The sequence below is a fragment of the Aulostomus chinensis genome, chromosome 2, assembly GCF_037954235.1.
Source record: "Aulostomus chinensis isolate RoL2024-O1b breed Wild chromosome 2, RoL_Achi_v1.0, whole genome shotgun sequence".
Classification (NCBI taxonomy): domain Eukaryota; kingdom Metazoa; phylum Chordata; class Actinopteri; order Syngnathiformes; family Aulostomidae; genus Aulostomus; species Aulostomus chinensis.
Genome location: NC_141321.1, coordinates 13,581,509 through 13,607,207, shown reverse-complemented (window position 1 = coordinate 13,607,207; position 25,699 = coordinate 13,581,509). Strand labels below are relative to the sequence as shown.

At 42.7% G+C, this 25,699-nt stretch overlaps 3 protein-coding genes and 1 long non-coding RNA gene across 8 annotated transcripts in view; 1 reads left to right on the top strand and 3 right to left on the bottom strand.

Moving 5' to 3' along the window:
* pacsin3 (protein kinase C and casein kinase substrate in neurons 3) overlaps nt 1-3,451 on the bottom strand; it is a 31,042-nt gene extending 27,591 nt beyond the window's left edge. For both annotated transcript variants that reach the window (XM_086179809.1, XM_086179818.1), the window contains exon 1: nt 3,071-3,451. The gene's annotated coding sequence lies outside the window, so the exon portion shown is untranslated. The remainder of the gene's footprint in view (nt 1-3,070) is intronic.
* Nucleotides 3,452-4,208: 757 nt separating this feature from the next.
* ero1a (endoplasmic reticulum oxidoreductase 1 alpha) lies at nt 4,209-16,402 on the bottom strand. The gene is made up of 15 exons (XM_086193976.1): nt 16,226-16,402; nt 15,495-15,611; nt 14,323-14,406; nt 14,184-14,225; nt 13,326-13,402; nt 12,210-12,283; nt 10,881-11,001; nt 10,519-10,580; nt 10,405-10,431; nt 9,789-9,881; nt 8,943-9,189; nt 6,771-6,840; nt 6,278-6,364; nt 5,979-6,115; nt 4,209-4,937 (listed from the first exon to the last, which is right to left on the bottom strand). The coding sequence occupies exons 1-15, from the start codon at nt 16,301-16,303 to the stop codon at nt 4,877-4,879; spliced, it is 1,377 nt and encodes a 458-aa protein (XP_086050102.1). The 5' UTR covers nt 16,304-16,402; the 3' UTR covers nt 4,209-4,876.
* Nucleotides 16,403-16,735: 333 nt separating this feature from the next.
* On the bottom strand, nt 16,736-20,986 carry LOC147269123 (uncharacterized). Its single transcript, XR_015109348.1, has 3 exons — nt 20,881-20,986; nt 18,964-19,070; nt 16,736-17,799 (listed from the first exon to the last, which is right to left on the bottom strand). It is a non-coding gene; the product is annotated as an uncharacterized LOC147269123 (long non-coding RNA).
* The window catches only part of samd4a (sterile alpha motif domain containing 4A), a 58,749-nt gene continuing 53,322 nt past the window's right edge, over nt 20,273-25,699 (top strand). For all 4 annotated transcript variants that reach the window (XM_086179790.1, XM_086179781.1, XM_086179772.1 and 1 more), the window contains exons 1-2: nt 20,273-20,460; nt 21,487-22,186. In XM_086179790.1, coding sequence (XP_086035916.1) covers nt 21,991-22,186 — 196 coding nt within the window. In that variant the 5' untranslated portion in view covers nt 20,273-20,460; nt 21,487-21,990. The remainder of the gene's footprint in view (nt 20,461-21,486; nt 22,187-25,699) is intronic.

The following is a 25,699-nucleotide window of genomic DNA, read 5'->3' as shown; positions in this document are numbered from 1 at the left end:
AAAGATTAACCCCAAACCTGCTTCCCCTGCTGTTCACGATCGCCTCCAGTTAAACACAAAACGCCCAGTACTTATCTCCTCTGATAAAATAAAGCTTCAGCTAAACCTTGATAAAAATAGAATCTGGCACAGAATCATGTCATCTCTTAAACGTCTTGAAATGTAAATTCTTATTTGTTGCTGCAAAACTACTCGATACTACATAAATACATTTTTGCAGATTTTGTAGTTTGTACATTCGAGGATTAACTTCAGTTAATTGTTCTTTGGAACTTGTTCTTTGAAAATGCTGCTGCTGTCCCGACATCTCGGTACAGAGAATATCTGTCCAAACAGCAGCGGCCGCAACAGCTGGTCAGCCACGTGAGTTAAAGTTTCTATACATCAAAGATCATTTGAATTTGACATTTCCAGCTCCTGTTTTGCGCATTTACTCGTGATCAAAAAAGAAAAGAAGCTCCTCAAGTGAGCATCAAACTTTGTGACACTGAGGTAGTTTCTTCACGTTTGGCAGTTCCGTTTATGTAAGCATGTCTTGGGTGGTTCCAGGCTGACTGTTAAAACATGACAAAGTTCCGTTATTCTGCGTTAAACTGCCTATGTGTTTTTGCATTTTTCATTCAATTAACAACTTTTTGGTCAATTAAGTTATAAAACCATTCGTTCTTAAAGGGGAAAAGGACTAGTACTGGCAACAGACCATCGTAAAGAAGAGAACGCTAATAGGGAAATAAATAGATATAGTATATATATATATATATATGATATATTTTCAGCTAGGCTTCTGAGGTTTGTCACCTGGTCTGCACTAAACATTACTTTCTTTATGGCAAAGCGGAATAATCCTAAAGTTGTACAGAGATTTACAGACTTCTGGAGTCAATTTCTTATATTTGAATCAAAACGAAACAATCTCAAGATAAGCGGGTCAACCAGAGGTTAGCTGACAGACTGGGTAGGACATTCTACAATGACATATTTTCATGTTTCCATGAAATTCCACTTGCTTGGCAGGATTTGGGGCCAGAAGCTGGGGGAGGGTCGGGTCTCCCTGCCCCGCCTCCTCCCCCTATGGATTCAGCTATAATACTGCTGCCTGTCAGGGCTTCTCAATCTCCCCCACATGGATTTCTATTAGACTGTAGACCCACAGCTCAGCCTGATGGGGGTCCAGGCTGATGAAATCTTTAGTGGCTGGAAATGATTTAGCAGTGAATTGTTTCCTTCTAGTCTGCCCAGTAGCCACAACAGGCACCAGGAAAGAGTTGTGCAGAGGAGAATTATTCTCCTTTATCTCCCTGTGGTGTCAAATTCATTTATGAATTTTGTGAGCTTTGTTAACTAAGTGTCACGAGAAATACAGCTGCTTCTAAACTTACGGTTCATACTACACACTCCAAATCAATATTACCGGAATGTCTGGAAGTTCTGCTCTACTGAAAACCTTGGCGATTTCCTCTGCTGTCGGTGAACGCTGGTGGATGTAGAGTAGTATCTTGGAGCCATGCTTAGTATTTTTTGGGGGGGGGGGAGAAATGTTGTCGCATGCTTAACCCACAACCGCAACGACCTCCTACGAATTTGGACGACATTCATTCACCTCGTGGTTAACTGCCAGACCACCGTGACCTCACTTCCATCAAGATGGGCCATCCAAAAAAAATGAAGGTAAGTTTCCATTAGGCCATGAATAGCTGTTGCATTCAGACTCTGGCTGCCCTGGAGGATGTTGTTGGAAATCAATTTCTTTGTCTTGTTCTACTGTCCAGTGTCACAAGGACAATAAAGTTCCTCAAAACTTACGGTTCGACAGGTGAAAGAGTGATCCAGAGAGGCTAAAGCTGCCGCTCCTTTGAGCCTCTTGATTGGCCAGAAGACTTCCTGCACCTCAACGCATCGTTCTGATTAAATGAAAGTAAAACTACACTCACAGGAAGCACCAAGAACGTGCTTCTGTGTATAATAGGGAGATTTTTCGGCCCCCTATCGGTCTGAAGCCTCTTCAAAACAGCTTGAATTAAAAGAGTCAAATAAATTGAGCACCAATTATTGCAGATGAATGTTATGGCATTTTCATAACAGCATAAAATCAACAGCCACCCCGGAGACAATTATCAACCTAAGCTAACAGCACCTCTCTGTATAATTTGGAGATTTTCTGCTCCCTATTGGTCAGAAACCAAATTAAACTGCGTTCCAACTTGAGTTAGAGTTGTCAAACAAGTTGAGCACTGACAACAAGTGGAACATTGAGGTATTTTCACAATAGCAAGTTAACAGCAACCCCAAAAACAGACATAGGTTAGCACCCTAAGCTAACAGCAGGATTTGAACAATGAGCTAGACTCTGGTAATTACAGAGACACCTGTGCTTTTGCTTACTTTGAAAAAATTATATATATATATATATATATATATATATATATATATATATATATATATATATATATATATATATATATATATATATATCCTGCAGGTTATCATAACCCCATTCAATAGAATACATCACATTTTAGCCTCAACAGCTTGATAAGCTAACATGTTATTGCTGTGCTTCTTGAAGACAAACGTCACATAATGCAGCTTTAAAACAAAGAGACAACTGCTACACTGCCTGTAGGACAATTACAGTTTGAAATATTACCAGAATGTGATTACTGTCTATGAGTAGTTCAGCAGCCAGGTGTGAATATTTAGGGGTGCACCTGGCTAACTTGGACGCTCTCAGATGCAACAGTTGTGAATTCACTTCATCTGAGATACAAGTAATTTATAATTTTTAATAAAGTTGCCTCGGTGTAACTGTGGCAGCGAAATAATTTAAGAAAGTTACTGCGGCTGAGTCGTAGCCAGGGTTGGTGAGGAGCAGACAGCGAGGTGTTAAACTGGTGGAGAGGAGCGCCGAGGCAGGCTGCCATCTGTCAGGGCTCGACTCCCACAGCTTGGTTGGTAACGATTAGAATTTACAAATAAATATATCACTATTTGACACACAGTAGCAGTTGATAAAAGAGCTTTAGGAGGCGAGTGTCGCCATGCGCCGACGTAAACAGGTGAGGTAACTTACCTGTGTGGCTCCGAGCTGGAGGACGACACCGAGAGCAGCAGGAAGGGCCCGGAGCTGCAGCTCTCCTCTCAGGCTGGCGGAGTCACTTCTCTGCTCTAACGTTCGACAGCCCGGCAGTCCTCCTCCTCCTCTACGCCTGCACAAACTGCGACATCCTGCAAGTTGAACCCCTCCGCAGTCGACCCCCCTCAACCATTTACACGACGAGATCCGAGCCCCTTGATCCCGATAATAACCATGGGCTCTTCTTCCTCCTCCCCCTCCTGCTCCTTTACGGTGAACTTGTGTTGAACGACAAACGGTAGAAAGCAGTTGTAGCTGCTCAGTAGGAGATGTCCACCCCGTCCGGTGCCTACTGGCGTCTGTGTGTACTCAGAAGCTGCTCACCACAATATCCATTCATCCTATTACTCAGTTAACCCTTCACGGTCGGCGGCGCCACGGCTTTATGCTGCCTTAACTGACTGTCGGAAAAACCGTAATCCGGGCTGGAAAAAACACTCATGCAGCGCCGTACACGATAGTATAGTGCAAGATAGTACCGTACAGTACAATTACCAAGTGTAAGCCTGTTTTCATCACTAAAGGAAAAAATGGAAACGTAGTCTTGAAAATACAAATATTCTCATTTGAAGTTATAACTGAGATATGAAAGTCCTATTTTGAAATCGGGAGTAAATATTATCAAATAAAAATGGAAATTATGAGATTAAAAAGTCGATATTGCAAGATTAAATTTATACTTGTGAGTTAAAAGACAATAATGGGCTGACAGGTTGAAATTATGATGTTAAAAATCACCATAAAATACGAGTTTCAAATTACACAAATCACAACAATGACTTTAAATCATGCTTTTCTATGCAATCATGACTTGATCCCATAATTTTAATATGTATTCTGCATTCTACTTTCATCTCAAAAATCATGAATATGGCATAAAATCTGGAGACAAAAGAATCATAACAATGACAGTAAAAAAAAGATCGAATTTGGACATAAAACAGAAGCAGCCTGTCTGGTTTTTAAGAGAATCTGTTTTTTTTATGTATTTTAATGGTAGTGTTGCAAGTTGTAGCAAATTCTTGGTGGTATTCCACTGGTTATACTTACTACAAATAAAAAAATAAATACACACATCCAACAAATACTATGTTGTATCAAAACTGAATTTATTAGCGCAAATAATCAAGTTGTGCTATCAAAGTCAAAATCAAAAACATTCCCCCAGGTGTCCTTGAAGGCACCATGGCCCCAGGACACCTTCGGCTTTCATGCTTGCACACAAAAACACAAATATATATTCAAAATGGTAAAAATAAACTTATTCAAAAATGTGTAAATATATATGAAGACACGTATTAAAATATTTATAGATTTATTTTTCAAAATAAATATTTCTTCAATATTTCTTAAAGCATCTTTGTTTTTGCTCCATTTTCATTTTTTTCATTTAATTGTGCCCATGAGTTGATCAAGCAATACACAAACAGAAACTGCCCTGGACTAGGTTTGATCATGTACAGCACACAGGCCGTTCACTCATCACGCTTATCTGAAACTATTGATTAAAGCAGGACACGAATGAATCACATCTGAGCAGCTTACACACCTCAGTCTCTCCTGATAAGAGGGATTAACAAATACCGATATGCACCTGGTAGACGGTTGTCACGTTGCCAGACCTGACTTATCCAATTTCATTTTAATATGCAGAAAGTGGTTTTATTCCCTCTGGATTCTTGAAAAGAATCACATTGATGGTGACGGTGAGGACAGTCAGATGTGTGACTCCTATCCACAGCATCACCGCTCCTCTGCTAACAGCGTTCTGAAGTTCTGCAGTTCTCTGACGCTTGTAGAAATCCTGAGGGACATTTCATGAAGAAGCAGTTAGTGCTGGAGGTCTGTGTGTCTCATACAAATACAACATTAACACAAATATCACCTCAGCTTCAGCATGCTCTCAGAGCCACTGTGTCAGGCTCAGAATGTGTGCTTGATGGATTACTTAAAACTACACATCTCTAGGAGAGTTATGGTGCAGTTTTATGTTGTTACTGCAATGATTACATCTGAAAATGGAATCAGGGTTTACACTACAATAAGTTACATACTGTATAGTGACAGAAATGTAACTTATTGTCGGATACAATAAGAAAAAGTTTCGCTTGAAACTAAACAAATCAGATGATGCCCTTGAAACGGCTTAATCCTAACATAAACTAAAAGAGACAGTCTCAACAAAGCTTATCAAAGGCTAACAAGCACAGTAACAACTAAAAGTCCTTACAACCACACGCTAATCTCTGCGATGGAGAGGAGGGAACATAGTGATGAAAGAGCTGTGAGTAAAGATGCTTTTAAAACAGACAATAGGCCAAACTCAGCACTGACCAGGCAACGTTGTTTGGCTAGAAACAGCTGAGAGTGGTGGGATGGTAACTGCAAAAACTCTAACAACAATATCAGTCAGTACTTCACTGTTTCTTATCATGATAACCTATAAATATATGAAGAAATATTCAAGTCGGGGACAATTTGATTGATTTCATTTGTTTATTCTACTTTAGTCATGGGATGGAGCGATGCTAACACTCCCATTCTCTGTGGGTCTCAGCTCCCTAAAGCAGCACAGAGGAGGGAATGCTATTGATCTGCTAGGCTTTGGTTCTGGAGAGGATGGATAATTGGAATACTTGCAAAAAAAAAAAGTTGATGTGTTCCTTAATATTAATAATAATCTTGATATAATATGTTCTACACTGAAAACAGTCACTTGCATGAACAAGAACCCGTTTTATGTTGTTGCTGTTTGCTGAGTAGGAAGAGTGGTTGCTCACTGAAAATAAAACAGAGGTGTTTCAATGCTGAAACATTTTATTTCATGATGGCAAGAGACTCTCACCTGCCAAAGGCATTGAGCAGGGAGACAATCTCCTGCCGGCTGAGCTGGAAACTGGGTCGTTGGGTGTTGGAAGTGGGCAAAGCTTCAATCTGCTGCTCTGAAAACAAGACCTTTAGTGCTGTGCCTAATCCCTGAGTCTGGTGAGGGGAGGGAGACAAACAAGACATCACAATACAGTGGGACAGTACTGCAGAAATGTGTAAATATAATCAGGTTTACCCACTGATCCTGCTGACCCTCCCCCCATGCCAAATATGATTATTGCAATGACTACAAATGATGCAGTGACCCCCACTCGCCTGCAGTTTCCCCCACAGTCGACATTTGAAGCAGCCAACACAGTCCATGATTCGAGAGATATTGAGGAAGGCCAGCCGCATGTCCTCCTGATGTACACACACACACACACACACACACACACACACACACACACACACACACACACACACACACACACACAAACACACACTATTTTGATGGCAAAACTGGTTTATAGTAAATAAAAAAGCGACTGTTTAATTCCTTTCATCCTTTTCTAAATCAGTATTCAGCAGATGAGTTTTAACTTTGTCAAAACTCGAATAAAATAGAGTCAAAGGGACCAGAGGAGAGTCGGAGGAAAGTTTGAGCTTTTAAAGACAGCGTGACCGAGGATTCAGGTTGGTTCTCTGGTTCAATGTATTAATTTAGCTTTTTTTTTGCTTATCCAATGACTGTCAACCTTTAATTGAACAAACAAACGGACACACACAAAAAAAGTCAATTTATAACTGTAATTTTAGACTTGCTGACCTTCATTTTTGCAGCTTCCTTTTCATCCCCAGCAAACAGAGACGTCTCATTAAAGTGCAGAGGGAAAGATCTGGAGGAGTGAGATGGAAAGGATAGAATCAACAGAGTGAGACACTGTCCAACAAACAAGTTATAACAAAAGAAATTATGTTTCCTGACAACAACAAAAACAACATCATTATGAACAAAAAAATTCAGTTAGTATTTTCATTAAAAAAAAATCTAATAATATCTTTTTTCTTTTTTTCCCCACAAGAGCAGGCCCTAAGCATGAGAGCCATAGGAGCCAAGGTCTACCACACCAGATCAGACCCAAGGTGCAGGCTGAGTAAGGAAGCTCCTGAGACAGTCCAACACATGGTAGCAGGGTGTAAGATGCTAGCCACAAAAGCGTACATGGAGAGGCACAACCAAGTGGTGGGGATAGTGTACAGAAACATCTGTAGCCAGTATGGACCAGAAGTACCCAAATCCCAATGGGACGTACCACCAAAAGTGGTTGAGTACGACAGGGCTAAGGTGCTGTGGGACTTCAGCTTGCAGACAGACAAACAGCTACTAGCAAACTAACCGGACATAGTAATGGTGGACAAACAGCAGAACAGAGCAGCGGTGATAGATGTGGTGATACCAGCTGACGCCAACATCAGGAAGAAGGAACACGAGAAGGTTGAGAAGTGCAGGGTTAAAAGAACAGGTTGAACGGATGAGGAAAATCAAAGCTGACGTGGTCCCCATGGTATTAGGAGGACTCTAAGTGGTGACCCCCAAACTGGTAGAGTGGCTCCAGCAGATTCCAGGAACAACACCTGAAACCTCAGTCCAGAAGAACGCAGTCCTAGGAACAGCTAAGATTCTGCGTAGAGCCCTCAAGGTCCTCCCAGGCCTCTGGTAGAGGACCTGAGCTAGAGGATGACACAGAACCACCGGATCAGGGTGAGAGGGAGATTATTTTATGGCTGCACCAGACAACTTTAACATGATCGGTTCTTGTGGTTGGGTCCCTCCACCAACAACCCCTAGTGAAGAGTTTCTGCAGAACATTATGATGTTGCAGTGAAGTTGACCTTTGACTTTTCAGATATATGCAGTATTATTGCTTCATAATTCTATCCTAGTAGACATTTTATTTGAAAAGATTTCATAATCAGAGTATGAAACAAGTTCAAGTTTGTTTTGGGGGTCACACTGGTTGGAGAACGGTGCACAGCGAAATGTGGTGAGGCTCAGTGTTACAGATATACAAAGAAACAGGCAGCAAATTCCCAAGTAGGGCTGCACGATTTGGACAAAATATCCAGTCGTGATTATTTTGACTAAAATTATGATTTGTGGGGCTGCACGGTGGTGCAGTGGTCAGCACTGTCGCCTCACAGCAAGAAGGTTCCAGGTTCAAGTCCCGGCTCGGGCACGGAGTGGAGTTTGCATGTTCTCCCCGTGTCTGCGTGGGTTCTCTCTGGTACTCCAGCTTCCTCCCACAGTCCAAAGACATCAAGAGGGGACGAGGCTGATTGATACTCTAAATTGACTGTAGGTATGAATGTGAGTGTGAATGGTTGTTCGTCTCTCTATGTTGGCCCTGTGATGGACTGGCGACCTGTCCAGGGTGAACCCCGCCTTTCGCCCGTTGACGCTGGGATAGGCTCCAGCCCCCCCGCAACCCTTAACGTGTAGGAATTAGCGGAAGACAATGGATGGATAAATGGATAATGATTTGTGATAGTATAGAGAAAGTTAATTTTGTATCCTTTTTTCTCATTTTGACAGGAGAAAAAACTCAAATATTATGGTGTGATTTCAGTGGTGATCTGTATAACACAAAGATGTTCTAAGTGTGTAGAATATGATTTGTCGATAGGCTCTGCTGCAGCACCACAATATTCAATTGATGGTATTTTGGCACACAATTAGCCTTTAAAAAATATTGTCTCTGCTTGTGATTTGAAAATTGCAGCAGGTCAGATTTCCATTAATTTCAATTAAATATGTAACCCTGTTCCTACGTAAGTGTAAAAGTTAGTAGCACCAGTTAATAATTCCTGACGTAACTGCACAGAGTGAAACTAAGAAGTAAAAAAAAGTGTTACGTCTTCAGTTTAATTAAATTGTTATGGGACTAGGTGGTTTGTGGGAAATCCCTGCAGTCATAATGCCTGCAGGGATCCAGCTCACCTGGCCAGATGCAGCACTTGCAGCAGCAGCTCTTTGTGTTTGCGGTCCTCCTGCAGCCGGCCGGTGTACAGCTGGAAAGATGGCTGCTGGAAGAAAGGCAGAACTTTGGCCAGCGCACGCAGCTCTATCAGATAGAGGAAGTAGAGGTTACGGAGCCTCTTAGGTCCCTCGCCGTTCGTCAGCTCGGAGTCAAAACGTTGCCGGAACTCTGACACGTTGTGACCCCACTTCTTCTGAAACCACTGGTCTGTAGGCAAGAGGGGGTTAATACAAATATGCAGAATATGCACAGTAACAGAGGCCTGGCCCGCCTAAACCAAACAAACAGTAATTAATGCCATGTTTTACATGTGTTTACCCTGTGCCATGAAGATTAGCTCTATATTGAAAACTGTTCCTAACACTTTGCTACAGTGGAAGAGAAGATGCTTCTTTTCCCTTCCTTCCTTCCCTCACTTCTTTGTGCCTCCAGAATGCAGAAAGAGCCAGCCACGTATGTATTAAGCTTGACTGTGACTGAAGGCTAACAACAGCAAAACCGTCCAAAAATGTCTGTTTTCAAACTCTTGAGGTCAATGGCCAACCCCCTGAATCATTCACCTCCTGCTGTGGAGATGGATCGAGACAGAGCCAATCAGAGGAAGAGTAGGGGCAGGTCTTTGCAGAATATACGCTAGAAATACATAAAACACTGTTTTATTTTGATGGAGGATATTGAGAGAATCCTATAGATCTGACACAACAGTATATTCCTCCACGTACCCCAGTTTGGTAATCATGGGGATATACAACAATGAAAAAAACAGGAAGACGACTGAATGAGTCAAGAGGATGTTTGTAGCTCACCATCCAGGAGGTACCTGGCACTCAGGTGGATGTTGATGCTGGCGTGGAGGCCAGAGACGAGCCGGTAGAAAGCCCTCTTCTCCACACACTCGCCTGACAAATAAAATACACTCACACAGGGAGAACTGACCAAAGAAAAATACATATATACACATATACACAGGCTGCACGGTGGTGCAGTGGTCAGCACTGTCGCCTCCCAGCAAGAAGGTTCTGGGTTCGAGTCCCGGCTCCAGCACAGGATCTTTCTGTGTGAGTCTCCATGTTCTCCCTGTTCCTGTGTGGGTTCTCTCTGGTACTCCAGCTTCCTCCACAGTCCAAAGACATCAAGAGGGGACGAGGCTGATTGATACTCTAAATTGACTGTAGGTGTGACTGTGAGTGTGAATGGTTGTCTGTCTCTATGTGTTGGTCCTGAGATGGACTGGTGACCTGTCCAGGGTGAACCCTGCGTCTCGCCCGTTGACGCTGGGATAGGCTCCAGCCCCCCCGCAACCCTTAATGTAGGAATAAGCGGAAGACAATGGATGGATGGATACATATACACATACACTCACACACACACACATATATATGTGTGTGTGTATTGCTCTTTACACCAGCAACTACAGCTTACCTTCCAGCCAACTGTAGAAGGCCGTAGCTGTAAATAAACCGAATACACACACACAGTGAGCTGACAGTCCAAATCAGATGTGTCATAACAGTGTAGTAAAGTGCTCTCACTCACCGTCACTTTTTGTGCTGCTTTGAAACAAACTAGGTTTTAGGGGTCGTTTAATACTGTATGGTCTGTCAATGAGAAATGAAATCAAATGCTTTTAAAGTGGTGAACAAACACTAATACAAATATTTCACTGTATGAGACATGCATGATGTAGTGCATAAAAATTATTGTGAGTTTTCATCTGAACTGATGCCAGCAGCATGGCTCTGTAGATGGGGGGGCACTGAAGGTCAGGCCAGCGCTTCTTAAAGGGACAGTTCAGATTTACTGGGGAGGGCTTGTATGAGGTAGCCATCCATATTAAGGCTCTTGTCAAGTTTTTTTTGAAAGGATTGTGTAATATTGGGGTAAGTGTGAGGGTGTACTTGAAGCAGTTCTCCTCATAGATGCTGCTCCAGATGATCCAGGCCTCGGGGCCACTGTAGCCTGTGAAACGCTCCGGGTTCAGCAGCAGGTCCACATACTGGGAGTCTGGGGATTCCTCATCTGGAACACAGGTACTTCAGTCAGATCTTTGTTGTTATAGCATCATCCTTCTGCCAGTCTAGTGGTATTCAAACCAAAGAAATGACAACATAGTAAAAGATCTACACCATAACATCAGTCGACAGATATCAGGTATTAGTTATGGATTGGATTTGTAGTTTAAAGACGTCTTAACAAAATGTGTATGTTCCATTAAAATCACAAACAATGAAACAGTATCCCACTCTGTTATACTGCATATGTTTGAATAAACATTTTTCCATTCTCTACTTGAAAACATAACATAATCAACATTATACACAGGTAAGATGTTTAATGTCATCATGTTCCTGAAAAAAAAACATCTTTAAGTACTTGTGTGAAAAAAAATGCTGTTTAGTATTACATCCTCGACATCACAGTCCGCACGAAATTATATATTTTCTCCTTTTTTTTCACAACCAAATGTGTATACTTCTATCTTCTTGTTTCCTTAAAATATTCCTCAAATTTATGAATGCTCTAAAAAAAATGCAGTGAATGAGTATTTAATGGCAGGTGGCACAGTGGTCAACACTGTCGCCTCACAGCAAGAAGGTTCCAGGTTCCAGTCCCGGCTCCAGCACAGGATCTTTCTGTGTGAGTCTCCATGTTCTCCCTGTTCCTGTGTGGGTTCTCTCTGGTACTCCAGCTTCCTCCCACAGTCCAAAGACATCAAGAGAGGACGAGGCTGATTGATACTCTAAATTGACCGTAGGTGTGACTGTGAGTGTGAATGGTTGTCTGTCTCTATGTGTTGGTCCTGTGATGGACTGGTGACCTGTCCAGGGTGAACCCTGCCTCTCACCTGAAGGCTGCTGGGATAGGCTCCAGCCCCCCCCCCCCCCCCCCCCCCCGGTGACCCTTAACAGGATAAGTGGAAGAAAATGGGTGGATGGAGTATTTAATGTATTCTAAACTCATTCACTTCAAACTTACTTTGTGCAGATAATCTGCTTGCTTTTCTAAACTTGAGGATCCTTTTTCACAAATACACTATTGTCCTTTGTATGACCTAATTGTTTTCCCTTTTTTAACACTATCTGTCTAAAACAATTGTAAACTCTCATGCAGGGTTTTTAAAAATACAGATTATTTGTTCTGCAATGAAAATAGAACGAATGGTTTTTTTTCGTTTGGTCATTCATTGATTTTTTTTTTTTCCTCTGGAGAGATGGATGGAACGTCACCATCAAGCACACAGAAGCGCTCCGCCTCATCATCGTGTTTGCTCCAGGCCTGCAGAAACTCTCTGGTCTCATCACTGGAGGAGAAGACACAGAGGTTTGGTGAAGTCTTGGTGAAACATGCTGGGAGTTCATGACAAATTCTACTAATCATATTCGTCACTTTCCCCAGCTGTCAGATCCCCTTAATTCACAATTCTGATGCCACTAGTCTAGCTTAGTGCAGCCTAGTCACCTCTTGATGTCTTTGGACTGTGGGAGGAAGCTGGAGTACCAGAGAGAACCCACACAGGAACAGGGAGAACATGCAGACTCACACAGAAAGATCCTGTGATGGAGCCAGGACTGGAACCCACATCCTTCTTGCTGTGACAGTGCTAACCACTAACCACAGGACCACAATGCCAACCCCTTATTCGTCCCCCATCCTTCAATAGACTATATGGCACCCCCTAGTGGTTGTTAGTTTCAGCAGCTGTCACTCACTTTGATTTTGTAGTATTTATTTATTAAATTGTTTTAAAGTGTTTATTTCTATTTTTATTTTTCTTGATGTCAATACTGTCTATATTTTATACACTGTTCCATCAATATTGCATGTTTACTTATTATGATCTGATGCCCTTTTTGCTATCCTTTTGTTGCTGTGACACCCAAAATTTTCCAAAAAGTTCCTTGTCGAAGGAATTTATAAGAGATTATCTCATTTGATCTTATCTTATTTTATCTTATCTTGTCTAACCATCACTCACACTCCAGTTGGTTCCATCTCCATCTACTGGCTAACAATGCTCATGATGCCAATGTTGTCCCAGCTTTGGTGTCAGCCAGCTCCGTTTGTTCATTATCATAATTTGACTGCTCATTTCCATCAATCATCTTGTTTAATGCTCTTATTTAAGCTCAGAATTTACTTTTCATTTTGACATCAAATCACTACAGATGCTGTTACGGCATCAAACCACATCAATATTAAAACGTGGTATCTGCTTGTTGACCACAACATTCTGATGAGGTGCATCTGCAGTGACACTGTGGCATGAACTTTGCAGGAACCTATAAACTTTTAGCGATATTCATTTGTGTATCATCTTCCGATCTTTGATCGACAACATTCACCTCAGAGAGACGTCGACGGCCCCGAGATGCTCCGCCCTCTCACACTTGTCCAGCTGCTCGTTCGCCTCAGCTGAATACTGAACACACACACACACACACACACACACACACACACACACACACACACACACACAGAAAAACATATACAATATGATACAGATCACAATGTTGTGTTTTTCTTTGAATCAGTCAATTTCTTTTTCTCTAATATTATGTTCCCATATGCATACTTGTGTTTTTAGCTGTGCTGGCTTTTTAAAAACGTTTATAATTCACTTTGGTGCAAAAAAAAAGGGGAAAAAAAAGCAATGCTTCCAAAATATTATTTCATTGTGGTAATAATCTGCCCTATGTTACCTCAAATCATTAATGGTAGTATATATATATATACACACACACACACACACACATACCCTATATACCCTATTGCTATTATGCTATTACCCAGTCAGCTCTCCAGCTACATTGTTGTAATACCATGGAGTCCAGTTACTACAGCTTCCTGTTCTATGGTGAAATATCAAAGCTGTCAGCCTCACCATGGTAACGCTGTGTAATGAAAGCTCACAGTCCTCAGTAAAACATCATGGAGGTCTTAAAGTGTGTCTGATCAAATCTGTGATGGATCTGGTCAGCCCACTAGGAGGAGGCTGTTAAAAAACAACCTACATTGAGACCAGAGCTACACCCTACACCAACTTTGATGCCTGCGAGTGTGATTGTGTGTGTGTGCGCGTGTGTGTGTGTGTGTGTGTGTGTGGTCAAGCTGTCAGGCAAATTAACTAACAAGATCTTGGTGACAATTAGCTGAATGTACACACAGAACTAAGGTAACCTGTTTGATTTACACTGACTCACCTTGTCGTGAAAGGAGGATCGGAGCCCCTCTGGCACCTCATTCTGTGAGCAGACAGAATTGGAGTCAGTCTGAATTAAGTCAACAGCTGACTGGTTTCTTATTGGCAGGATGATTGTTTAAAGGGGGGGGGGGTCTCACAGGAGAGCAGGGTTTCACAGCACAGTCCCTCACACCACAGTGACTGGTGCCTGTCCAGAAAGGACACGGTTTATTCAGGTTGACCTGTGGAGGATATCGAGTCCATCATTATCTTTCCTTGTCAAAGCATTAAAGAGCCTTTTGTGTTCTCCAGAACAGTGTTGACTAAATTAAAGGAGTTGATAAATTCCAAATTACAACAGTGCATGGCAGAGGAAGAGGAGGGAGACCGTATATAGGACGTGAAGCTACCTCCCTGCAGGATGTCTGCAGAGCATCCAGAGATCCATGGGTGTCATACAGCAACAACACCAAATGAAGCCTGGATGAGTCCGAGGCCAAAAAAATAAACTCTGTTGGTCTTTAAAGGATTCCTGCTTGTTAGCATGTTTTATTTTGAAATCCTTAAATACAAAAAAAGAATCGGATCAATGGCAGATTGCACCCTGCACCAGGAGGGGGTGCAGAGGGAACAGGAAAGCCATGCTATCCTCTCTCTATGAACTGTTGAATGTCTCTGGACAGGCTGAGATCCTCCTACCAGCACCTGCACCTCGTGGCTCATCAGTCAGATCTGCTGGCACCTCAGAGGCATCAAGTCATTTTCATCACTGGTCAGCAGCCATTGATCATGTGTTTGTAGTCAGTGGTGCAACAACATTTTAAAAACACACAGTAATGATACGCATCCTAAATATCTCCATAGTCGTGAAACATTAAGCTATGAAAATGAATGCAGTGTAAAAGATGACAAAGTTTCATTCTTCCCCTTCCCTGATAGTTATTAAGCTGTGGCTTGTTTGACATGCCAGCAACCTGCCACTGCCACACCAGTAGATACCACTGAGTTACCATTAAATGACACTGAGGTGCCACTTGTGCCACTGAGGCCTTGGTGCCAGTAGGAAGATCCTGGCCTTTCTCAATATCCCTGAGTGTCATCGGGAGTTTGACCTCCATCATCGCTCGCTGTTACATCTGCAGTCACCCTCACAGAGACAGTCTGCTTATCTTTTTGCCAACAAGCCTTTTCAACTAAAAAACAACAAAAAACAATTCTGTTTTGATTTTGTTTAGCTTTAGTTCCAGTTCCAGTTCGTCCCTCCCCAACATTTACTGTAACGCCACCGTTTGCCCACTGAGGATGAATCCAGTGAAAGCGACTAAAGTACCTTGTAGAACTTAAAGTAGTCAGACTCCAGAAGAGTTTGAAGTTCGGGGAAAAGTCGGTCATTGAAGCCATCGATGGTTTCCACATCGCAGGCGCAGTCCTCCAGGTCTCCTCGGACCTGAGCTCCATACAAAACACCTCACATTTTACCACTGACCCTCTCATAGTAAAGACTCCACTCTGTTTCAAGCATCTTATAGAGAAAATGTTTTAAAAACAAACATATATATATATGATTTCAATATTAAACCTAAACAAGAACTTTCACGCAATACCAAAAGTATTTAAACTAAAGAGAAAATAAACACAAAAGATGGAACAAAGATAAGACAGTTAATAAGAAATTAGTGGCAGCACTGAATAAATTTACTGAATTTAAAAACACACACACACACACATTGTAAGTGTTGACAAAGGGTAGAGGACACAGGTGCATAAAATACTTCTGAAAGTAAAGTTATGAACTTGAATTGAAGAAGTTGTAAACTCTTGAGGACTGTATAATTATGGTCGGTGAAAGTTATTAAGTGATCTCAACCTTACCTGGGATGTTAGAAAACAACGTTCAGCCTCAAAATGTGACAAATGTGAGAATTAATACGGATTTGTTTATGGGGAGCCCAACTCTGCCTCCATGGTGTTTCCCATTCTTCTTCCTACCGGGGTTTACACCTGCGAGTATGGCACACACTTAAATACGCGTGCGGTGGCTACGAGTGTCGTTAAACTCACCTGACAGAAACAGCTGCTTTCTGCGGACCCCCACATCTGGAGGAGGAGCACGAGGACCACCCGGCGCATGGCGACCATCACGGTAACCGCGGACTGCAGGAAGACTGGCAAACACTCTGGACGGACACTCTGGACGGTGAGAGAGAGAGTGTGTGTGTGTGTGTGTGTGTGTGTGTGTGTGTGTGTGTGTGTGAGCAAGGGAGGCCGCTTCCTGTTTTACTCGCTACGTTACGTGTGATACGTGACTCGAGTCACATCGGTCCAAAATGCGGCGGATGCATGTTAACTTGGACCAGTTGTGAGTCACAGCTGGCTGCTGCTGGGAGCTGAGTTAGTCCGAAACAGTCATTTATTCTTTTATTTACTGGTTTTAAGATTAGCACACACGAGGTAATCCACTGACGTTCAAATGCTACTTTAGTAAAGCTAAACCTGTGGGGGAGACCGGGGCAGCTTGTTACACCCTCTTCATACATCAAGTTAATAACCACACACCAAATGAAAGAACTACATCTTCATTTTGTCCTTCATCTCAGAACAAAGTAACAGACATTTAAATAGTGTGTGTGTGTGTGTGTGTGTGTGTGTGTGATGTCTGTATTTCATTGTGAGAAAGGTTTTTTTTGGGTTTTTTTTAGGGCGATAGCATCAATTAAATCCTTTCTTGTAGGCCTTACAAAATGGACTTTTGCTGATGAAATATTTGGGACAAAATTTAGACTTTAATGTTTTTATCTATATTACTTTTTGAGAATTTTCCGGTGGACCCTTGCAAATCAAGGTTTTTATGAAAATTGAGTACTTACAAAGAACGAGAGAGAGAGATCAACTTCTGTTAATTTAAGAATCTCTAACTTTTGTTTTGTATTAATTGGGCTCTGTTTCTGGGGTGTGTAATGACAACAATTGGCCACACGGTGGAGATAAAATTCAGGTTATATTTCCCGTTAACCCCTGATTTGCTTGCAACATACACTGCAATAAATTAGTATATAATAAAATCAAGAGTAAATATGATTCACATGATAATTATATCTCAAACATTACTAAAACTGCATGCATGAGTGCCTTTATTTGTTTCACAATACAGAAGAAAGTATTTCAAGAAATAAGGCCTGGGCTACTTGTGTAAACAAAATGACACAGAAAGAAATCAGAGTAAACTACAAACATTCCTGATGAGGATACTTAAATACTTCTCAGGGCCTCATTCATAACTTCATCCGTTGCCTTCATGACACGTATAGAGGCGTGAGTCTTCCCAGGCTGGGAGAGTTTCCTCTGCTGGAGGGAATTCGCTGCGTGTCTGAATAAATCCACTGTGAGCGTGCACGACCAGAGCGTAGGCAAACAGGAAGGAGAGAGCAACACACTGGCAGCATTTACACTCACTGAAAGACAACTTTTCAGGATACGTTGAGTTGAAGTTGCTTTAACATCACCGCTCCATCCTCCAGTGCCGCGCTCCGTTTCCTCTCCAGGAGATACACAAAATATTCCCTAATGAGAATCAGTGTAAAAGCACTGCAGTGCAGCCAATGTGTCTTCTTTAGCCAGATATGAGGTCAGTTATACTGTTGAAGTTTAGGAAATTAAGCTGTTAAAATACAGCTCCCAGGGATGATGTAGTTTTGCAGTCCAACTCGCAAAAAAGCTAGCATCACCATGGGTTCCCTGGACTAAACCCAATGGGATTTTTATCATAATAGTTGCTGAAAATTAGCAAATTAGCTCTGCCGTGAACAAATTCTTATGCGACTCGCACGTTTTGTTTAGCAAAATATTCCTCAGAGGCCAACACAACATCAGGACTTATGAGGCCTAAAGGCAACTGTTAGGAGCACAAAGCTAACGTTATGAATGAACTACACCACAGACGCGTGATTTAAACGTCATCACCACTCGCTGCCCCACCACTGACTTGCTAGTTGGATGTCAATAAGGCTGACTTAGCATTTCCAACAGCAAACTGATGCTTGAGTGCTCTGGGTGTGTAAGGTTCTGCTGCATGTCAGTGTGTTCTCACTTGGTATTTTCAACCTCTGATCAAAATGCACTGCTTTGTATTGCAGCTCAGGAAAACTAAAAACTGCTACGCTTTGTTTACACACACACACACACACACACACACATACACACACACAAATGTACTTATAACTTCTATATATGTCGCCTCAATTATGCAATAATATTGCTCATCAAGCATGCGGATGATGTTTGTGCAGGCAGCAGGTTGGACGGGTGGTGGTGGTGGTGGGGATGGTGATAGAAGTGGCCTTGAAAAACTTCAGCCCAGGGGCGCACGGTTCATTGATACGGCCCTGGGAGTCTGAATTTTTGTTTGTGGTAAGTTTAACAGAGCTTTGTACGTGCGTGAGTGACGTTCGGTCACACAGTTGGACATCTTAAATGATGTTAAGCACAATATTCAAAAGTAGGCCAACAATTTGCTTATAACTGAGACATCCTTCTTAACCCACGGTTTGGAAAATAAGACAAAGTGAGACATTTATTTGATGTAATTTCCGCATTTCTGAAAATTTCACTACACACACACACACACACACACACACATAAACACAATTGTTTAACTTAAAAAAATGTAGTGACGGGTGGTTTCCCCTAAATTTCAGCAGTTAAAGCCGAACACAAATGCACTTGTGCGCTGTTTAACTATTCACCTTCGTGTCTGTGTGGATGTGGACTTCATTAGCGGTGGAAACATTTCTTTTTCTTACATTTTCCTGCCGTGTCGTCTCGTCGCTGGCCGCCTCTCTGTCGCAGGGTCTCGCTCTCTCTATTTTGGTGCTTCCTCGCGCTGCCAAGCCCCTGACGTCATGCTCCGCTGTTAATGATTAGCATGTGGAAACGAGCAGCGTTAGCCTCTCAGGGTCAAGCTAGCCAAAACACACTCGGAATTAGATTAATTAGTATTTCAAAGTAAAAGCTTCTGACTGTTAAGAAGTCTCAATCCCTTTTGGTGTAATTAAACCTATATATAAGAATCTATGGATATTGATATGTATTTGTATATTTTGGCTCTCCAAAATATCAGTACATATGTACATATTTGCTTCACATGATGACCGTCTTCCTATTTATTTCAAATTATATCTCTGTTGCTGATAACTTCTACCCTCCTAGGCTTGCTGGTTGGTTGGTGAATGTGTCGCAAACTGACAAAAAGACGTGGATCTACTTCAGGTGACTGAACACATCCCCCTCCCCAGGACCCTCCCTCCATCTTGATGTGCACTAAAAGCACAAAAAAGATGTTTGCCCTGTTCATTTCACCACTTGCCTGTCTGACCTGGAGAAGACCTGTCCTGCAAAATTGGCAGCACTCAGTCTTTGGTCTTACTTATTTTTAAACTATTTGTGAAATCTGTCATTGGGTGTGTTGGGTGTCTACTGCAGTTTGTATAACCTTATTGTGGTTTTGTTCTCTGGAGTAACATAACAAGAAAAGTTCTTAACTTCAAGTGAAACAAAACCCAGTTTGGTTTAGTTAATGATGATGATTACAAGGATGAGGATGATATATGATGATATATGTATATGTGTGTATATATATGTATATGTATATGTATACACACACACACACACACACACACACACACACGCCACAGGACACAGTCCATGTGGTATCAGGAGAACTGTCTTTCTGGCCCCAAAACTAGAAGAGTGGCTCCAGCAGATTCCAGGAACAACACCTGAAACCCCAGTCCAGAAGAGTGCAGTCCTAGGAACAGCTAAGATTCTGTGTAGAACCCTCGGGGTTCTCCCAGGCCTCTGGTAGAGGACCTGAGCTAGAGGATGACACAGAACCACCGGACAAGGGTGAGAGGGAGATTATTTTACATCAGAGTCAGGAGTCAGATTCAGCTCTGTTCAGTATGCATTCTTAACTACTCCTTTACATAAATAACTTTTAAATCAAATAAAGGCGGGTTAGATTATTAGTCAATAATGCTATGAACGTTTTGTCGTGTAACAGTCCTTTGCGCCAGGTCCTTATTTTGACATAACCAACCGGAAGTACAGACACACAGTTGCATGTGGTTGGACGTAGTGGTTTTAGAGCAGAGCAGGTCGAACTGTGGGGAGAGACACAGAGGAAAAGTTAGTCAAGATGGCAAATCCCTCAGACCCAGAGTGAAGGGGCACCGCTCCCCAAAAAACTGAGCCTGTCGACCGTACTGAGATAAACCAAACGATGCTAACTGCGCGAGGAGGTAACAACATAACTTCATTATTTCTAAACGTTTTTCTACCAGTTCACATATGCAGAATTATCTGAATTAGATATCCAAATTTCGTTGTTTTGTTCACTTTCTTCTCCTGCTGGAGCGTTTAGCGCAGGACAAGACTAACATCTGTGTATTAGCCTCAGCAGTCAGATTTAAACTAGCTGGTAACTAACTACCTGTTAACGCTTCAAGTTGGCGGCAGCGACCGTTCGTCCTGCTGCTAACGGGTTGTACCGTAGCTGATACTCGCTGTAAGTCACTGTAGTTACGAGGTAGAGGATCCTCTACTGGGAAATTGGTGCTTGGACAGAGATCGGAGCTTTTTATTTTTAATTTTACACACACACACACACACACACACACACACACACACACACACTCACACTCACACTCACACTCACTCACTGAGGGTCATTCCCTGTGTGCTGATGAAGCAAAGTGACAGTTTTAGAAAGCTGCTAACGCTGAACTAGCCCCCGGAGCCCGCTGGAGTCTGCTCCTAGCTGTACTCTCCGTTTCTTCGGTATAAACTCAACCGCTCTCAGGCTGGCCACGGTTTAAAATACCGCTTTACAGGACAAACCTGTCATTAAAATAACGGAGGGAAGTCGCTGCTAGCGTCTCCTCCAGCGCTCAGACCTGCCCACGGACGCCGTCGCTAACCCGGCGTCTTTCCTTTGGATAATTCCGGGATGCAGCGCCAGTAGCGCAGGCAGCTGTATTTTTAGGAATGGGTGGATACCAAAAACAAAAATTATTTATTTTTGTCTCGGTGGTGAATGCCACAAGCCTCTGCGTACAGGCGACGGCGAGGAGGCGACCTATAAATGCCGGAGATGGTGGGGACTGGCTTGTTGTATAAAGCGGCTCTGTTGCAGCAGCAAGCCTGCGGAGAAGCAACAGGGACGCTGCTGGTGCATTGGTGGAGGGGCTGTCTGCTCTCCTGCCTGTTAAAAGTGTATGTAAGAGTGAGTGTGACTGGTCATTGACGTGTTTTTTTCCCCCCTACAGGCTTTAGAGGGATTCCCTAAAGAAGAATGCCTGTGAGGCTGAAGCTGGTTTGACTCTGAGTGTGTGCTGGAAGAAAGCTGACTCATCAAATATCAGTACCTACGGGAGTGACTAAGTAGAAAGAGTGAGAGAGAGAGAGAGCAGCTCATATCACTCAATGCCGGGCTAGAAGAACAACTCAGACTCCCCTCTACTGGAACCTATACGACAGGAGAAGATAGAGCAGAGACCCCCCCCCCCCCCCCCAGCAGGAATATAGCCAGCGCCGCCGGCAGAACACATTTTGGCACCAGAAGGCATGAGACTGCTGTCCTGCTGCTGCCAAAGCTAAGAATGGCATCACAGCACTTCAGCTGAATCTCAACCAGCTGACCCACACAGAGACACCAACAACCAGCTGCTGAGACCACCTTCATCCTTCTTTACCTAAACCATTCATTCAAAGTTTAGGGGAGGTCGCTCCCCGGCCCTGCACCACCACAATCACTCCCTCTCCTGCAGACCATGATGTTTCGTGATCAGGTGGGCGTGCTAGCCAGTTGGTTCAAAGGGTGGAATGAGTGCGAGCAGACAGTGGCTCTGCTATCCCTGCTGAAGAGAGTGAGCCGGACCCAGGCCCGTTTCCTGCAGCTGTGTCTGGAGCACTCGCTTGCTGAGTGCACAGAGCTGCAGGTGCTAGAGGGAGAGGCCAACAACCCAGGTAGGATCATCAGCTACTCACACCTAAAACGCTCAGACCCCACCAAGCTGCATTCTGACTTCCTGCAGCAACCAACACTGGTGCATTCTGGTGTTACGAAGCCATTTAACTCTAAACTACATTTGCACTGTCTTAAATTAAACATATAATTCACTGTTGGTAACTTGTTAAAGAACAAGATATGGCTGTTTTCCACTCATCTTCAAGCCATGCATTCTCCCTCCAGCAGTACTTTCACTCAAACAGTGGTCCGCAGGAGACATCGCGATTCATTCATTGTTTTTCTTTTTTTAAAATGGTACTGTACTCACTCAACCTGTCATGGACACCAACAACAACAAATGCATCAAGAGTAAGACATGGGGTGAAGTTTGGAGTTGTGACTGGACACATCTGTCTGTCTGCGTGCCAGCCTGCAATGCTGTAGCGCTTACTGTGTTAGTATCATCATGCCAAGGCACCCGAGGGCCGATCTGACTGGCTTTTGTTGCATCAGACTGCAGCGTGGTGGCCATGGAAACAAAAACCCTGGCAACTGAACAGGCTCATGAAAAATAGAATCAAGTGCTGCTGTGATGGAGAGCTGGCGTCTCTGCGTACCCATGGCAACATCTGCATACTGTAGCACATCTGCTGGCTTGCCCTGCTTTTAGAATCAGTGGAGAGAATTGGAGGGAAATCGTAGCTCTGTGGACATACACACACACACACACACACACACACACACACACACACACACACAGTTTTTATCAGGGTTTACTTTGTCCAGTCCAGTGGCTGCAGTGACTTTGAAAGCTTGAAATGTCAATGAATCCTGCATGAGGTTTCCACTTCATCCCACTGACACAGAGACACTGTCTTGTGATCATATTCCACTTCCATATTCCGTGTGACTCCTCATTTCCCAGTGAGAAAGTGTTTGATTGATGTTCTACTCAGACTTCTGAAGAGCATTCTGCCAGTGTGTGTGGGAGAGGCTGGTTTTGCATATGGAAAGTTTGCTGTCCAAAAGATGACATCACTCGTTGGCTGTTTGTGTAAAATGAGATGATGTAAAGGCTTGTGAATGATGATCACGCTGCCAGCGATGATTGAGATTTGATTATTGACAGCACTTGTTCACATGCTGGTTAATTAAAGGGAAAATCAGAAAGTGTGGTTGTAAGGTGTTGGTCTACATGTTTCTGGAACTCCCCTGGAGGGATGAACACCCCTCTTATGGAAAATATTGCTGTGTTTGATGATGCAGTGCTGAGTGCTGTTTCTAGTCATTCATGTAGGCTTTTGTCATCCTTGTCATCTGTAAGTACAGGCATGTGGGATTGGAGGAATTAGTCACTTGGTTTAAGCTCAAATGAGGAACAGTATTGAAAGAGTGAGGAGTGACAGGCTTGACAGGGACACATGGGATTTATTTTACAATTACCGTCGCATCCTCTGAGTAATTTGGTTATTAATGCAGATTCCTTATTCATACGTTTTTATTCATGGCTTTCTGAGATGGAGAGTTGTACTGCATTACATTTTCATATCAATGGCAAGAGCTTGAATGTAAGGGATGTTCAAAGCTCACACAATGCTCTTCAATCTCATCGCTGTCAGGTAAATCTCTCTGCATTTCACTCTACATGGCGTTTGTGAATGTGGTGACAGTTCCTGAAGGAGGCATACTGCACATGCTCTATCAGCAGAGCTGCCTCCTTCCACTCAGCCATCCACTAACTTGAATGCGGACAGATAATTGAATCCTGCAGTTTTTTTATAGTCTGATGTCAGACCAAATTGATCAAATGAGATTATAAAGAGAGCAAAAACCATACACAAATGCATTCAATTTGAATGTCTTCAGGGATATGTATCTGATGACTTGAAATGGACTGGTGACTTGTCCCATGTCATGGTCCAGTGCAAGCAATGGAATGGAATCTGGATCGGTATGAGGAGCTGCACCATTGTTTTGATTTCTGATGTGTGAATAACATCAGTTTTGAGACCCAGTTCATATATTCCTGAACCAATCTCTAAGTGAAACCAGTCATTGTTGGAGGGTTGTATGATGCTCAGAGCAGTTTGTCCACTGGTTTACAGGTGAAACAGCGGAGTGGGACACAGATGGGATAACTGGCTCCAGTTAGCTGCCCGCTAACATGTATGCAGGATCAAGGTCCAAGAAGTCTTTATTGTCCCTAAGGGCGCATATTTTTGGGCAGCCAGCAGATTAACATTAAGTGCAACAATAAATACAACACAAGACAACACAAATGGATAATTCTGAAATCACATTTCAGTCATTTAAGAACTGGATGACAGCAGGGACAGGTTCTTTGAACCTATGACCCGGTGGAAGGAGAGAGAACTCATTCCTGGGTGGATGTCTTGGGTCAGCCCGAAATGGAGATAAATACCGGTAATTTCCCCCACTGAACCTCCTTTACTCCTGGATACTGAATACTTTTACTGTCCTTTTATAAATTAGTTAAAACCCTTTGTTTGCTATGTCATAACCAGTCATCAGTAATGGTATCTCAGTTGAATTGGACATAAAGGCCTGAGACAAACTCAGCCATGATGATGATGATGATGACTTCAATTACATACACACTAGTACCTCAACTTAAAATGCCATCAACTCAAACATGCCAACACACCTGCTGCTTTTCTGTCTGTTCCTCTGGTTTAAGACTTGTGATTGGAAAGTAATATTTACAAAGGAAACATCCTGGAACAGTTGAGTGGCACCAGCCAGTGGGTGGAAAACCAGACTATAAGACCGTTGTTTTGTCAATAAAGTAGCCATCACAGTGGTGTCTAAAGCCCTGTACCTACCTGCAGTACTCTTTAGAGGAGGGCGACACAGATTTAAACTGTATTTCACGGTGCGTCATGATATTTGTGTCCGGTAATCATAGGATTTGCAATATAAGCATAAAAAATACTGTCTTTCTGAGGATGCCACATCATCTTACCAGGCTTTTCCAACACTACATCACCATTTGTGTTCAAGCGGGCTCAGGAGGAAGAGTGGCTTTGTCCTTGATATTGAACCTTGAATTGATCCTGATGAGCAGCCTTGTGTGTGTGTGTGTGTGTGTGTGTGTGTGTGTGTTACAGGTGGGAAAAATATTGATAAGGTAATATATATTATTAGTTTTGTCCTGATACAACATCAGTATTCCAGTTCTTAATATAGTTTTTGTTTTCGAATGATAATTTATGTTTTAGATGGATTGTAAACACAGTACAACTTATGTACCTCTGCTTTGGTAAGTCTTGAGTACAGCTGGTAACAGCCTTATTGTCAAGATTGATAATGAAAGCTGAATCTACCGGAGTCATGCATACGCAGTCAATACATGTGACTTTAAAAGTGTTTTCGTATCTTTTCTACGTGGGCCGTTTAAAAGGTGCGACTTGGGGGCTGAACACAGATGAGATGTCTGCTATCGTAGTAATTTAAACAAGCATAACTATGTAACTTCACTGTGCTCCAAACACTCTAACAATCATTTTCCA

Coding starts and splice junctions, on each gene's coding strand:
- ero1a (XM_086193976.1), bottom strand. CDS start 16,303: ATGGTCGCCATGCGCCGGGTGGTCCTCGTGCTCCTCCTCCAGATGTGG. Junction 10,581..10,880: donor TATGAGGAGAACTGCTTCAA/GTACACCCTCAC, acceptor TCTCATTGACAG/ACCATACAGTATTAAACGAC. Junction 4,938..5,978: donor CTGCTCAATGCCTTTGGCAG/GTGAGAGTCTCT, acceptor AATGTCCCTCAG/GATTTCTACAAGCGTCAGAG.